General features: G+C 47.5%; 2 protein-coding genes across 3 annotated transcripts in view; one reads left to right on the top strand and one right to left on the bottom strand.

Annotated features, from left to right (window-relative positions):
* Positions 1-738, bottom strand: part of LOC132380233 (BTB/POZ domain-containing protein KCTD2-like) — a 28344-nt gene extending 27606 nt beyond the window's left edge. The window contains exon 1 of the mRNA XM_059948948.1: positions 492-738. Coding sequence (XP_059804931.1) covers positions 492-692 — 201 coding nt within the window. The 5' untranslated portion in view covers positions 693-738. The remainder of the gene's footprint in view (positions 1-491) is intronic.
* On the top strand, positions 441-12797 carry atp5pd (ATP synthase peripheral stalk subunit d). Of its 2 annotated transcripts, none has more exons than XM_059948950.1 (6): positions 441-561; positions 5641-5771; positions 7983-8079; positions 11833-11904; positions 11983-12045; positions 12605-12797. In XM_059948950.1, exons 2-6 carry the CDS (start codon positions 5650-5652, stop codon positions 12734-12736), a joined length of 486 nt encoding a protein of 161 aa, XP_059804933.1. In that variant the 5' UTR covers positions 441-561; positions 5641-5649; the 3' UTR covers positions 12737-12797. The 2 variants fall into 2 exon arrangements, with proteins under 2 accessions (XP_059804933.1, XP_059804932.1); XM_059948949.1 differs by lacking the exon at positions 441-561 and adding an exon at positions 668-802.
* The last annotated feature ends 3232 nt before the right edge of the window (positions 12798-16029 follow it).

The raw sequence follows: 16029 nt of genomic DNA, 5'->3' as shown, positions 1-16029 counted from the left end.
ATAGAAACCATAAAATTTCCTAAACTGAGCCCATATTCCCAAAGTGTGTCTAACAAGAGGATTAACAATCAATCTGGACAAACTACTAGGGAGCACAGAGCAAAGAAGTGCAGAGGTAGATAAATCTTTAGTGGAACTCAACTCCATTGCCACCCAATTAGGGCACTCGGGTTGGCCATGGAAAAAAGACCAAAAGGTAGCACAACGTATATTGGCTGCCCAATAGTATAAACGCAAGTTAGGTAAGGCCATGCCACCCTCTTTCTTAGGTTTTTGGAGATAAACTCTATTAATCCGAGAACGCTTATTCTTCCACAGATATGGGCATTTCTCATTAACGCGAGTCCCCGTGAAGTTGAAAAGAACGGATCATGGCAACCAACACGGAGAGAGATGGTTCGTCGGTCACCATGCCAACAGGTGAAATGGTCCTTCACCATGGGGACCGGCCAATGACAGGCAGAATCTCCATGGCGACGGCTGAGTCTTACCTTGTCCGAGTCTAGGTCCGGGTCCTCCTGACACAGGCGGCACAGGAAGGATTTGGGGTCGCGGCACAAGGTTTGTTTGGTGCTGATAAAATAAGTTCCGCCCACGTTCAGCCGCACCCATTTGTTGCCGGGTTTATCGCCGAGCCCGAGGGAGTCCGCGCTGTTCCCGCTCACGGGCCCCGAGCTCTGCAGCTCCGCCATCACACCGCCATTTCCGGAAGTAGCGCGGCGCCGGGGGTGGGGCCTGTGAGGCACTTCCGCTTCCGCCCCGCCATCTTTGCGCCCTTGGTGGACAAGGGAGTCTGTCCTCTGTGAGTGAGGGATAGGGAGAGAGTGGGTGGTAAACCGGAATGAGGGGAAGGGAATGGGTGGTGGTGTGCTGAGGTGAGCGGGGGATAGGGTGGACATGGGAGTCCATCCCTCTGAGTGAGGGATAGGGAGAGAGTGGGTGGTAAACTGGAATGAGGGGAAGGGTGAACGATGGGGGAGGGAATGAGTGGTGGTGTGGTGAGGTGAGCGGGGGATAGAGTAGCGAGTGGGGGGAGTAAGTGGGAAAGTGTACCTGTGTCTGAGATGGTCGGGGTAAGGTTGGGGACAAAGGGTACGGGATGAGGGTTGTGGGTGGGAGCTAAGGGAAGTAGGATGGGGAGAGTGTTTTTGAAATTCATTTTCCAGGATGTGATCATCACTGACAAGACCTGCATTTATTGCTGTTCAGGTGTTAGCAAGCCACTGCCTTGATCAACTGGTGTAGGTAAACCCTTAGATCTAGGAGTTAAGGCATTTTAGATCCTGACATACTGGCGATGTAATTCTAAGCCAAGATCTTCAGGAGAACTTACATTTGGTGTTTTTATAATCTTGATACTTCTGTTCTCCTTGGGGTAATGGTACACACTGCAGACAGTGCATAATGGTGATGGATGGCATCCATCTAGGATTTGTGTTACCCTGGATAATCATGAGTTTGACAACGCACAAGATGCTGGAGGGTCAGGTAGTATGTATGGAGGGAAATGGACAGTTGATGTTTCAGGTCAGCACCCTTGATCTGAACATTAACTGTCTTTACCCCCCCCCCCCCACAGATGCTGCTCAACCTGCTGAGTTCCCCCAGCATATTGTTTGTTGTTCCAGATTTCAACGTCTGCAGTCCATGCATCTTCATTGCTGGAGCTGTTGTCATCCAGGCAGGTGCAGACTAGGCCTTTGCAAACATGAACTTGTGCCTTGTTGATGTTGGGGAGACCTTGGTGCATTAAAAAGTAAAGTCACTTGTACAGGATACCCAGTCTGCGAGCTACCACAGTACTTGCATGGCGAGTACAGTGGAGCTGTGTTTCAGTGGTGATTCACCAGGATATTGTTAATTAGGGTCTTGGCGATGGGAATGTCATTGAAAGGCAAAGGTGGGTGGCTACTCTAAAAAGAAATGGCCAAGTGCCAGACATTGACTATCCCCAGCAAAAGCAATATTAACCGCACACAACAACACACACAAAATGCTGGTGGAACACAGCAGGCTAGGCAGCCTCTATAGGGAGAAGCGCTGTCGACGTTTCGGGCCGAGACCCTTCGTCAGGACCGCACACCATTGGAGGGTCCCTTCTGTCGGAGTCTTGGGATGTTCTGACCCTGTACTGAGTGAATTCCCGTCTAGAGATGCTGAAAATGTTTAGATCAAGGGCAGTGTTCTGAGTTACTCCTGCAGCCATGTTCTGGGGGTGGGGTGGCTGAAAGTGATTCTGTGATGAGTATTTTCTGTTTTGAGGGTTATGACTGATCAAGCTGAAGCCAGTGGGCATCACTGTCGTGGACAGCCATTCTTTCCTCACCTTCCAGTTCAACACCCTTTCACATTTGGACCAAGGCTATGCTGAGGTCTGGAGAAGTGTGGTTCTGTTGAAACTGTAAGTGGGTTATTGGTGAGAAGGTGCCAGGACATACCTGGGCATCAACTGGACTGAATCTACAGCTGAGATGTTTGCTTCCAAAGCCTTTGCTGCATCCCATTTCCTGTCAGCTGCAGTTATCAGGGCTCAATCTTCACCGCAGGAGCCCTGATATCCCTCAGCCGGGATATCCTGTGTCATGTGGAGTTGGTGAGCCTTGTTTTTGGGGTGGCACAGAACTCGAGATGAACACTGTGTATGTTTCAGACGGAAGTGGATGTGTGCTGAGCTGTGCCGTCACTAAGGACGGGGAAGCTCTTGGAGCCGATTCTTTCAGATAGATGTGGTGGGACTGCAGAGCGTCGGTCTGATGCTAAACACAAGAAAGTCTGCAGATGCTGGAAGTCCAAAGCAATGTGGACAACATGCTGGAGGAACTCAGCAGGTCAGGCAGCATCTATGGAAATCAGTAAACAGTCAACATTGGGGCTGAGGCCTTCACGACTGGAAAGGAAAGGGAAGACAGCAGAATAAAAAAGGTGGTGAGGGGAGGACAAGCTGGAAGGTGATAGGTGGGAAAGTTCAAGGGCTGGAGAGGAAGGAATCTGATAGAGAGGAGAGAGGGAAGAAGGAACGGACCTGAGGGAAGTGATAGGCAGGTGAGAAGAGATAAGGGGCCAGAGGGGAGGGGGAGAATTTTTTTACTGGAAGGAGAAATTGAGATTTGTGTCGTCCAATTGGAGGCTGCCAGATGGAAAATAAGGTGTTGCTCCTCCCCCCCTGAGGGTGGCCTCATCATGGCACAAGAGGAGGCTGTGGACTGACATGTCGGGGTGTAAATAGGAATTGGAATTAAAATGTTTGGTCACCACTGATCTGTTGTTATTGGCTGCTATTTAGCACATACAATGATTCGACCTTTCTGAGTGCACCTTGTACTGCACACCGCTCCTGATATGCCTTTCTACACATTTCACTGAACCAGGGTTTGATAGTGGAGGAATATACTGGGTCAGGATGTGGGAGGACACTCCTGCTGCTGTTAATGATTCACTGCACCGTGACAGCATGAGAGCCGCCAGATCTGTGGTGTGGTATCATGCTGATGGAGAGTGAGGATGGAATTTGTCTTCTCGCATCGCGGATAGACATACCTGCCAGACAGTGGGGACAGTCTCTCACCCAGATTACCTTCAGTACCCTCGCTGTTTTGTTTAGTATCAGAGGATTCTTCAGAGCAGAGAGAGGGCAGTCGGTGGAAATTGCCATGTTCCCTTCTATTGCCCTTGTCCTCTGATAAAGATTCTGGGTTTGGGAGGTGCTATAGAAGTAGCTTGAGCAAGCTGTACGTGGGACACGTTGTCCTCCAGTAATGATGGGAATAAATATCTTGGAAGGTGGATGGGCCACAGATTAAGTGAGCTGCTTCTCAGATTTCATCAAGCTCCATGGGAACGGAGATCAGTATTCAAGTGTCATGCTCTTGAATTGTGGGAGGTGTTACTTGCTGCCAGTTGGAATCTGGTCTGTGGGGGCTTGCAGGATGTAGCTCGAGCTCCTGCGGTGAAAATTGAGCCCTGATAACCCCTGCCATTGCCTTTGGTGAGAGTGGGGCACTGGGCAGAGAAGCACTGAGATGTAATGGACGAGAGCAGTGAGGAGAGCTGACTTCGGGGCAGCTCGCAAGTGGGTGGTTTTGGGTGAAGTTGAGCTGTGGGAGAGTTTTTGTCCAGATGTGAGTGTTGTTGGATAAAGACATTTCAGCTATATTTGGACAGATAAAGGCAAGGTTGTGCGGTCGATAGTTTTACACTATTACAGTGTCAGCACCTGGGGTTAATACCATCGTTATTTGTACTGTGTGCTTTCCCTGTGAATGTGTGGGTTTCAAAGAACAAGGAATAGTACAGCACAGTACAGGCCATTCGGCCCACAATGTTGTGTCGACCCTTAAACCCTGCCCCCCCCATATAACCCCCCCACCTTAAATTCCTCCATATACCTGTCTAGTAGTCTCTTAAATTTCACTAGTGTATCTGCCTCCACCACTGACTCAGGCAGTGCATTCCACGCATCAACCACTCTCTGAGTGGAAAAACCTTCCTCTAATATCCCCCTTGAACTTCCCTCCCCTTACCTTAAAGCCATGTCCTCTTGTATTGAGCAGTGGTGCCCTGGGGGAGAGGCGCTGGCTGTCCACTCTATCTATTCCTCTTAATATCTTGTACACCTCTATCATGTCTCCTCTCATCCTCCTTCTCTCCAGCGAATAAAGCCCTAGCTCCCTTAATCTCTGATCATAATGCTTACTCTCTAAACCAGGCAGCATCCTGGTAAATCTCCTCTGTACCCTTTCCAATGCTTCCACATCCTTCCTATAGTGAGGTGACCAGAACTGGACACAGTACTCCAAGTGTGGCCTAACCAGAGTTTTATAGAGCTGCATCATTACCCCGCAACTCTTCAACTCTATCCCTCGACTTCTGAAAGCTAACACCCCATAAGCTTTCTTAGCTACCCTATCTACCTGTGAGGCAACTTTCAGGGATCTGTGGACATGTACCCCCAGATCCCTGTGCTCCTCCACACTACCAAGTATCCTGCCATTTACTTTGTACTCTGCCTTGGAGTTTGTCCTTCCAAAGTGTACCACCTCACACTTCTGGGTTGAACTCCATCTGCCACTTCTGCATCCTATCAATGTCTCTCTGCAATCTTCGACAATCCTCTGCACTATCCACAACACCACCAACCTTTGTGTCATCTGCAGACTTGCCAACCCACCCTCCTACCCCCACATCCAGGTCGTTAATAAAAATCACGAAAAGTAGAGGTCCCAGAACCAATCCTTGTGGGACACCACTAGTCACAACCCTCCAATCTGAATGTACTCCCTCCACCATGACCCTCTGCCTTCTGCAGGCAAGCCAATTCTGAATCCACCTGGCCAAACTTCCCTGGATCCCTTGCCTTCTGACTTTCTGAATAAGCCTGCCGCGTGGATTTCCTCCCACATTCCAATGACATTGGTCACATAGGTGACCAATGGGGTGGTGCGAGCTTATTAGGCCATAAGGGCTCATCTCTAAATAAATGTGGGAGCAGCAGAAAAAATCATTAAAGCTTCAGCCTTAATGAAGGTGGTTGTGTTAGCGGGCAGTGCTGTGTGTGGGTGTTATTGTAAAGGATTCTCCAGCACAGACAGGATTACTTCAGTTTCCCTGGTGTCACACACTGACTTTTTTCTACTCCTCCAGACAGCGAGGATGTCGAGCCGAAGAGTTGCCATGAAAGCTGTTGACTGGTTGGCATTTGGCGAGCGGGTTCCACCCAACCAGAGAGCCATGTTCAATGCCCTAAAGACTCGAACTGATGCCCTGACTAGCAGGTGAGTGTAACTAAATACACTTCTGCTTCACAGATGTAAGCTCACAGCCAGCTAATCTTGTCACTCCAACAAAGAACATTTTGATATCCCCACCCCAGTTAGTATATGTATTCCTCAAAAAGAGAGGTGATTAACTATGTCTGCACCCAGCACCAATACTAAGCAGTTCAGGGCAGTTTTAACAAAGGTTAGAAACAGAATGAAGCTTCCACTGCACTCTTAACAGTGCAGATCGTGTGTGGATGAAATAGATAGTAACAACATATATGCAGGACCAAAGCTGTTCTTTAGGCTATCTAGTCTATGCTGAGATTTGGGAAGCACCTGGGGCTCCTCCCATTCTCCTTTTGCAACTTCGAATGTACTTTGAATCTTTGAAGATTTTATTTCTTGCAAACTAGAAAATGGTTAAAATTGTAAGCATGAGATTCTGTAGGTGCTGGAAAAACCCGAAATTCTGCAGAAACTCAGCAGGTCAGGCAGCATCTATGGAAAGGAATAAAGAGTCAATCTTTTGGGTTGAGACCCTTGATCAGGGCTGGAAAGGAAAGGGGGAAGAAGGCAGAATAAGAAGGGGGAGAGGGAGGGGTACAAGCTGGAATGTGATGGGTGAGGAAGGGGGGATGAAGTGAGAATTTGGGAAGTGATAGGTGGAAATGGTAAAGGGCTGAAGAAGAGGAGAGTGGACCATGGGAGAAAGGGAAGGAGGAGGAGCACCTAAGGGAGGTGATAGGTAGGTGAGGTGACAAGAAGGACTTAGAGGGGAGCCAGCGTAGTGAATGGGGGGGGGGGGAATGATCAAATGGAGAAATTGATGTTCATGCAATCAGGTTGGACAGGTTGCTGCTCAAATGGTGAGTAGCCTTATTGTGGCATTAGAGGAGGCTGTACACCAACATGTCGGAATGGGAAAGGGAACTGTTTACGGTTTACGTCAACGACTTAGATGAAGGCATTGAGAATAACATCAGCAAGTGTGACGTGATGAGGATGTTAGGTGAATTCAGGGTGACTTGGATAGGCTGGGTGAGTGGGCAGATACTTGGCAGATGACGTTTAATGTGAATAAGTGTGAGGTTATCCACTTTGGGAGTAAGAACAGGAAGGCAGATTATTATCTGAACGGTGTAAAGTTACGTAAGGGAGAAATACAAAGAGATCTAGGAGTCCTTGTTCATCAGTCACTGAAGGTGAATGAGCAAGTGCAGCAGGAAGTGAAGAAGGCTAACGGAATGTTGTCCTTTATTACAAAGGGAATTGAGTACAAGAGCAAGGAAATCCTTTTGCATTTGTACAGAGCCCTGGTGAGACCACACCTGGAGTATTGTGTACAGTTTTGGTCTCCAGGCTTAAGGAAGGACATCCTGGCTGTAGAGGAAGTGCAGCGTAGATTCACAAGGTTAATTCCTGGGATGTCCGGACTGTCTTACGCAGAGAGGTTAGAGAGACTGGGCTTGTACACACTGGAATTAAGGAGATTGAGAGGGGATCTGATTGCAACATATAAGATTATTAAGGGATTGAACAAGATAGAGGCAGGAAATATGTTCCAGATGCTGGGAGAGTCCAGTACCAGAGGGCATGGTTTGAGAATAAGGGGTAGGTCATTTAGGACAGAGTTAAGGGAAAACTTCTTCTCCCACAGAGTTGTGGGGGTGTGGAATGCACTGCCTCGGAAGGTCGTGGAGGCCAATTCTCTGGATGCTTTCAAGAAGGAGCTAGATAGGTGTCTTATGGATGGGGGAATCAAGGGATATGGGAACAAGGCAGGAACCGGGTATTGATAGTAGATGATCAGCCATGATCTCAGAATGGTGGTGCAGGCTCGAAGGGCCGAATGGTCTACTTCTGCACCTGTTGTCTATTGTCTAAAATGGTTGGCAACTGGGAAATCCTCCCTGTTGTGGATGGAGTGAAGTCTAAAGTTGCCTGTGTTCGGAGCTATCAAACTTTAACAATTGAGGTGCAATAAAGCTTTTTCTCTGGGGCTTAAAGTTGACCTTTGTTGCCAAAAGCAAAGTGCATTAATATCCCCAAACTAATACTGCAGGGCTGCTGGTATCTCTGGGAAATGGAGCTGGAGGGAACAAATTTCATTAAAAAGTATTTGTGTTGTTTCTGCTTGTGTATGTTTAAAGATGGTGTTACAGGAGTGTTTGTGTCGTGAGCAGTTCTATGGTTGTAACCTCTGGATCTTATGTTTTGCCACAGGTTAACGTCACTTCCAGAGAAACCTCCGGCTTTTGACTGGAACTATTATAGGAAAATTATCGTAAAACCTGGAATGGTGGATGAGTTTGAGAAGAAGGTAAGGGGTCCATCCTGCATGGTTTTGGAAAGCTGAGAGTCTTTGAAAAAGCTGGGAAGCACAAAGAATGTCTTCCTGGGTGTTTTATTTTCACTGGAACACACTGAGAACGTATTTGAAAGGAAATTGTCGCAGAAGCATTACACAGCGTAGAGAGTGAGGAAAGCATTTGATTTAATAGCTGGTGATGATGTGTGGGGGGGACATTAGCCCGACAGGCTTGTGTAAAATCTGAATGCTCTGCTAATTGATGAGGTTAGTCCTGTGTATCAAATCAGTAAATGTAGAGTGCTAATATCACCTTCAGGTGGGACCTCAGCCTCCCTGTCTTTGCACAGGACACAGTGCCTTCGGTGTAGTACATTTGCACAACTTCGTGAGAAGAAGACACCAATACCTGAGCCTACACCCCAGTGGCAGGCAGTACATCACAATCCAAACTTCGTGGGTCTTTGGCTGGTATCAGGGAGCCTACACCCCGACGGCAGGCGGTACATCACAATCCAAACTTCGTGGGTCTTTGGCTGGTATCGGAGCCTACACCCCGACGACAGGCAGTACATCACAATCCAAACCGTGGGTCTTTGGCTGGTATCAGGGAGCCTACACCCCGACGACAGGCAGTACATCACAATCCAAGCTTCGTGGGTCTTTGGCTGGTTTCAGGGAGCCTACACCTCGACGACAGGCAGTACATCACAATCCAAACTTCGTGGGTCTTTGGCTGGTATCAGGGAGCCTACACCCCGACGACAGGCAGTACATCACAATCCAAACTTCGTGGGTCTTTGGCTGGTATCGGAGCCTACACCTCGAAGACAGGCAGTACATCACAATCCAAACTTCGTGGGTCTTTGGCTGGTATCAGGGAGCCTACACCTCGACGGCAGGCAGTACATCACAATCCAAACTTCGTGGGTCTTTGGCTGGTATCGGAGCCTACACCCCGACGACAGGCAGTACATCACAATCCAAACTTCGTGGGTCTTTGGCTGGTATCGGAGCCTACACCCCGACGACAGGCAGTACATCACAATCCAAGCTTCGTGGGTCTTTGGCTGGTTTCAGGGAGCCTACACCCCGACGACAGGCAGTACATCACAATCCAAACTTCGTGGGTCTTTGGCTGGTATCGGAGCCTACACCCCGACGACAGGCAGTACATCACAATCCAAACTTCGTGGGTCTTTGGCTGGTATCGGAGCCTACACCCCGACGACAGGCAGTACATCACAATCCAAGCTTCGTGGGTCTTTGGCTGGTTTCAGGGAGCCTACACCCCGACGACAGGCAGTACATCACAATCCAAACTTCGTGGGTCTTTGGCTGGTATCGGAGCCTACACCCCGACGACAGGCAGTACATCACAATCCAAACTTCGTGGGTCTTTGGCTGGTATCGGAGCCTACACCTCGATGACAGGCAGTACATCACAATCCAAGCTTCGTGGGTCTTTGGCTGGTATCGGAGCCTACACCCCGACGACAGGCAGTACATCACAATCCAAACCGTGGGTCTTTGGCTGGTATCAGGGAGCCTACACCTCGACGACAGGCAGTACATCACAATCCAAGCTTCGTGGGTCTTTGGTTGGTATCAGGGAGCCTACACCTCGACGACAGGCAGTACATCACAATCCAAGCTTCGTGGGTCTTTGGCTGGTATCAGGGAGCCTACACCCCGACGACAGGCAGTACATCACAATCCAAACTTCGTGGGTCTTTGGCTGGTATCAGGGAGCCTACACCTCGACGACAGGCAGTACATCACAATCCAAGCTTCGTGGGTCTTTGGCTGGTATCAGGGAGCCTACACCTCGACGACAGGCAGTACATCACAATCCAAGCTTCGTGGGTCTTTGGCTGGTATCAGGGAGCCTACACCTCGACGACAGGCAGTACATCACAATCCAAGCTTCGTGGGTCTTTGGTTGGTTTCAGGGAGCCTACACCCCGACGACAGGCAGTACATCACAATCCAAACTTCGTGGGTCTTTGGCTGGTATCGGAGCCTACACCCCGACGACAGGCAGTACATCACAATCCAAACTTCGTGGGTCTTTGGCTGGTATCAGGGAGCCTACACCTCGACGACAGGCAGTACATCACAATCCAAACTTCGTGGGTCTTTGGCTGGTATCGGAGCCTACACCCCGACGGCAGGCAGTACATCACAATCCAAACTTCGTGGGTCTTTGGCTGGTATCAGGGAGCCTACACCCCGACGACAGGCAGTACATCACAATCCAAACTTCGTGGGTCTTTGGCTGGTATCGGAGCCTACACCCCGACGACAGGCAGTACATCACAATCCAAACCGTGGGTCTTTGGTTGGTTTCAGGGAGCCTACACCCCGACGACAGGCAGTACATCACAATCCAAACTTCGTGGGTCTTTGGCTGGTATCGGAGCCTACACCTCGACGACAGGCAGTACATCACAATCCAAACTTCGTGGGTCTTTGGCTGGTATCGGAGCCTACACCTCGACGACAGGCAGTACATCACAATCCAAGCTTCGTGGGTCTTTGGCTGGTATCGGAGCCTACACCCCGACGACAGGCAGTACATCACAATCCAAACTTCGTGGGTCTTTGGCTGGTATCGGAGCCTACACCCCGACGACAGGCAGTACATCACAATCCAAACTTCGTGGGTCTTTGGCTGGTATCAGGGAGCAAGAGGCTCTGCTTAGTTTGCTCTTCTGCAGGAGGTGTCAAGGCTGATCACAGTATAGCAGTCAGCTCAGCTGTGAACAGGTCAATGGCCATGAGTTTTGATGCAGTGGTATGTTCTGTCCATGACAATTACATTACAGAGCTGGATAGGCTCCCCTAGGCTCTGAACAAAGATACGAGGGGAAGGGAAGGGCCACTGAGGCAACACAGCTGGAGGAACCTGACTAGACACTTCCTACTGCCTGCTTCCACCACTCAGGCAAAGGAAAGGAGAGTCGATGTTAAAGGAAATGGAAACAAAATCCAGCTGTTTCTTTTCTAACACCCACCATCACAACTCGACCAGAAGATCTTTGCCTGTCATATGTTAAATGTAAATTCATACTGGCTATTTAATGTGACCTTGCCACAAACAATGAGCTGAGATCCACAACAGTTTGTAGAGTCAACATCAACCACGTTGGCCAGCAGCCATTCACTGTTCCATTTAGATGTGTTTAGAAGGAATGTAGACCCTGAATAGGCAGTGGTTGTGATGGGGTGGGGGAGGGATGTGCCGGCACGGTTGGGTCTGTTTTTGTGATGCAGGGGTCTAAATGCAAATATACCACCAAGTCCCAGTGCATTCAACACTTCTGTGCAGTGGGGAGTGTTACCTGAATACAGGTGTTCCTCAGGACATGACAGCTGTGTGTAATGTGAACAGTAAGTTGGAAATGCAGCCAAGCAGTGACATATTTATATAAAAACAGAGGTCAGTGAAGGGCATGTAACAGCCATGCAGAGATTGCTGTGAAATGAATGCCTGTATGGCTAAGAGTACTCACAGCCCCACAGTAGCCGGCTCGTTTATCCCACCTGTTTCCAAAACACTCATCTGTATGTGTGGGTGTCTGATCTGTATCTAAACTGCTTAACTAGTTCGTATTGGACTCCTTTGTGATTCATTTGGTAATCATAATTCCAGCTGATAGAAGGGCAATGGTTTGCAGGGGCATCTGTGACTAAAGGATTGTTGTTTGAGTTTTTTTTCTCTCTCTTTCCTCTTACCCCCCCCCACCCCCCCATTTATAACAGTACAATGCTTTAAAGATTCCGGAACCCATCAACACACAGACTGAGAAAATTAATGCTCAGGAGCAAGAGGCTGTGAGTAACCCTTTTTCTCAGTACTGACCAATCATGTTGAAGGATTAAATGTGGTAACTGCTGCCTTCTGTTCTATAGAATAAGAGTGCTGAAGAATACTGTCAGGCTTCAAAGGAGCGGATTTCCAAATATGAAAAGGAGGTAACGCAACTCTGTGTAATTCTCCAACGACTACTCATTATGAGTTTTTCCCAGAAGGTGCTGCCTCACTGGCACATAGGGTACAATTCACCAGCAGTCATAAACATAAAAAACATTAAAAAAAACATTAAAAAAAGCAGTCATAAGCTGCAAAACTGACATAAAGTAGAACATGCTGGAACTCTTAGCTGAGTAGGTGGTGTAAGTAAAATTTTCTGTCATTGACATTCCATTAGGGCCCAGTAAGCAATGCCTGTCTGACTCTGAATCAGGATTACCTCTCCGCGGTTAATATCCAGCAGACTGTTATTTACAACTTAGCGACATTGTCGGTGCTACCCAGCAGGAGGAGTGTGGGTGGGGTGATAAGGGGCTTGGGTGGAGGGTGTGTGTGAGAGATGGTGGATCAAGTGGAGAGAGAGAAGAGACAGAATGAAGAGATTAACTTCAATGTCAGAATTCAGTATTGGAGAATTCCACTCCGTGGGTTGGATTTTTCATGGGGTAGACTTATAATTTCAGGTCTGTGAAATACACGTCTTCTCATGTTACATTTCAGCTTGCAAGCTTCAAAAGTATGGTTCCGTTTGACCAGATGACCATTGATGATCTGAACCAAGCCTTCCCTGAAACCAAGCTGGACATGGAGAAGTATCCCTATTGGCCTCACAAGCCCATCAATGAGCTGTAACAGGCTGTGTGCTGGCTGCAGATGTAACTCTATTTTAAAATAAAGCGTTGTTCAGTGTTGAGTGAGTGGTCCTATTCCACCTCACAGTGTGTCACCATCTGCAGTGGTCTTCACCTGAGCAAAATATTACGAGAGCTGGTTGCTCATTCTTCAGTTTTCTCACATTGTCCTATTTTGGGATCTCTTTCCAGGGAAAAGGGATTTGTCAGTGATGTGGTTGTGGCAATTATGCTAATTGTAAATTATGGTATCTTGCTGTGCTCAATTCCTGTTACACTTGTAGAAATTATCAACTTCAAATGGATTTAATTGGCTGTGAAAAACATTGGAATGTCCTGAGTATTGAAAGTTTTCTCTTTTTTTCTTATTCCCTTGAGTATAGGAGAACATTTGGTCGATATTTGCTGGTGTACAGATTTCCCATTATCTTATTCCCTGCTTACTTTTAGAAACAGAAAACCTACAGCACAATACAGGCCCTTTGGCCCACAATGCTGTGCTGAACATGTACTTGCTTTGGAAATTGCCTAGGGTTACCCAGAGCCCTCTATTTTTCTGAGCTCCATGTACCTGTCCAGGAGTCTCAAAAGACCCTATCGTATCCGCCTCCACCACAGCCCATTCCATGCACTCACTACTCTGCGTAAGTAAGTAAATAAATAAATAAAAACAACTTGCCCCTGACATTCCCTCTGTACCCACTTCCAAGCACCTTAAAACTGTGCCCTCTCATGCTTGCCATTTCAGCCCTGGGAAAAAGCCTCTTATTTTCCACACAATCAATGCCTCTCATAATCTTATACACCTCTATCAGGTCACCTCTCATCCTCCGTCACTCCAAGGAGAAAAGGCTGAGATCACTCAACTTATTCTCATAAGGTATGCTTCCCAATCCAGGCAACATCCTTGTAAATCTCCTCTGCACCCTTTCTATGGTTTCCATGTCACCCTGTAGTGAGGTGACCAGAACTGAGCTTTGTGCTACAAGTGGGGTCTGACCAGTGTCCTATATAGCTGCAACATTACTTCTTGGATCTTGAACTCAATCCCACGATTAATGAAGGCCAATGCACTGTAAGCCTTCTTAACCACATAGTCAACCTGCACAGCAGCTTTGAGTCTCCCATGGATATGGACCCCAAGATCCCTCTGATCCTCCACACTGCCAACGGTTTTACCATTAATACTATATTCTGTCATCACATTTGAACTACCAAAATGAACCACTTCACACTTATCTGGGTTGAACTCCAACTGCCACTTCTCAGCCCAGTTCTGTATCCTATTGATGTCCCATTGTAACCTCTGACAGCCCTCCACACTATCCACAACACCCCCAACCTTTGTGTCATCAGCAAACTTACTAACCCACCCCTCTACTTCTTCTTCATCTGGGTCATTTATAAAAATGTCGAAGAGATCCCTGAGGCACACCACTAGGCACCAAACTATTCTGCAAGCTATTTTAGTCCCACAAATCAAGCATTTCCCCGCAGTTCTCCAACCACCAACCTGGTGATATTTAAACTAGTCAATTCACCTACCAGCAGACCTGTGGGATATGGGAGGAAATCAGAATGCTGAGAAGCTCACACAGTAACAGGAAAAGCGTGCAAACTCTACACAGACAGCACCAGAGATCAGGAGCAAACTGGCTCATTTGGCAGCCGCACTAACCGCCTCAGTTCTTTTGTACCTTTGCACGATGGCTGGCTGTAAAAAGGTTATGGGGTATACAGTGAAATACTGCTTGCACAGTGCACATTTCCAGAGGCAGAGACCACTCTGGTAATCAAATTTATTGGAAATGTCTCAAAACAACCTGGAATGAGTCCGCGCTTGAGCATTGAAGATTGCACGATCTGTGATTGGAAGGTGCAGGCTTTCCTGTCCCTGATCTTGGAAATTTTCAATGGCAGCAAGAGTCTGAGCCAGGCATTGGTTGAGTTGATCCAGGAAGTCTATTCTTCCTCGAAGGATGAAGTTGCTGAAAACAGTGGGTTCCTGGCTCAGTAGCACTTGGCTGTAATGGGCCTAGATCTGCTGCAATGTCGGAATTCGTGAGAAAAGACCTACAAGTAGCAGAAGGAGGTAAGTAATTGGCAAGTCAACTTGCTGCTTAACATGAATTACAATATTCTGCCCAAGATCAGTATTGAGCCTGGATTTCACCTGAATCAGATGAGTGCTTTAACTGTAAAATGATCGCCGAAGAGTCTTGTACTGCTCGGATGTAATAGATTATGGGTAGCATTGGAAATCATTTGAGTTCAAGAGCCATGAGGTAATGTTACAGCTATATACATCCTTAGTTATACTCCACTTGTACTGTGTTCAGTTCTGATCACCTCACTACAGGAAGGATGTGAATACTATAGAGAAGGTGCAGTGGAGATTTACAAGGATGTTGCCTGGATTGGAGAGCATGCCTTATGAGGATAGGTTGAGTGAACTCGGCCTTTTCTCCTTGATAGCTCAGAATCCCAAAGAATGAAGACAAGTGACCATGACAAATTGAAGGGAGTTATGTAACTTTATTAACTACTAGAGAAATGGATTAAAATTTGATAAATCCCTGGGATTTGATCTGCAACCCAAAGTTTTGATAGAGGTGGCTGTCGGAATGGTGTGCACTTACCATCTTCCAGAGTTCTGTGGATTGGGAGGTGGCAAGTGTCGCTTGTAAGATTGCACACTGAGAATTGTGTCCTGTCTCCACACCTGAAAAGGATCAGGCCTGTGAAAGAGTGAGTGCAGAGCAGGTAGACGGATTCCAGGGCTCCGTGAAGAGCTGGTGAAAAGACAGGTTCTATAATTCCCTAAAGTTCAGATAAATGAGAGGTGATCTCACTGAAACTAACAATATTCTTGCAAGGTTCAATATGCTTCCATGCTGAAGAGCCTAGGACTGATGTCATGGTCTCAAACTTCAGAATTGAGTTAAGGAGAAACTTCGTCATGGGTGTAGAGCAGAAAAATAAAAATAAGCTGGAAGATCAATCACAAAACAGGCTCTTTGCCCCCACTCTTCAACACTGACCAAGTTCTCGGTCTGATATTGATGAACAGAGTGATCTAGGAATAATGGTGCATAGTTCCCGAAAAGTGGAATCTCATGCAGATAGGGTGGTGAAGAAAGCTTTTGGTATGCTGGCCTTTATAAATCAGAGCATTGAGTATAGGAGTTGGGATGTAATGTTAAAATTGTACAAGGCACTGGTGAGGCCAAATTTGGAGTATTGTGCACAGTTCTGGTCACCGAATTATAGGAAAGATGTCAACAAAATAGAGAG

The sequence above is a fragment of the Hypanus sabinus genome, chromosome 23, assembly GCF_030144855.1.
Source record: "Hypanus sabinus isolate sHypSab1 chromosome 23, sHypSab1.hap1, whole genome shotgun sequence".
Taxonomy (NCBI): Eukaryota; Metazoa; Chordata; class Chondrichthyes; order Myliobatiformes; family Dasyatidae; genus Hypanus; species Hypanus sabinus.
This window is presented reverse-complemented; position numbering and strand designations above follow the sequence as displayed.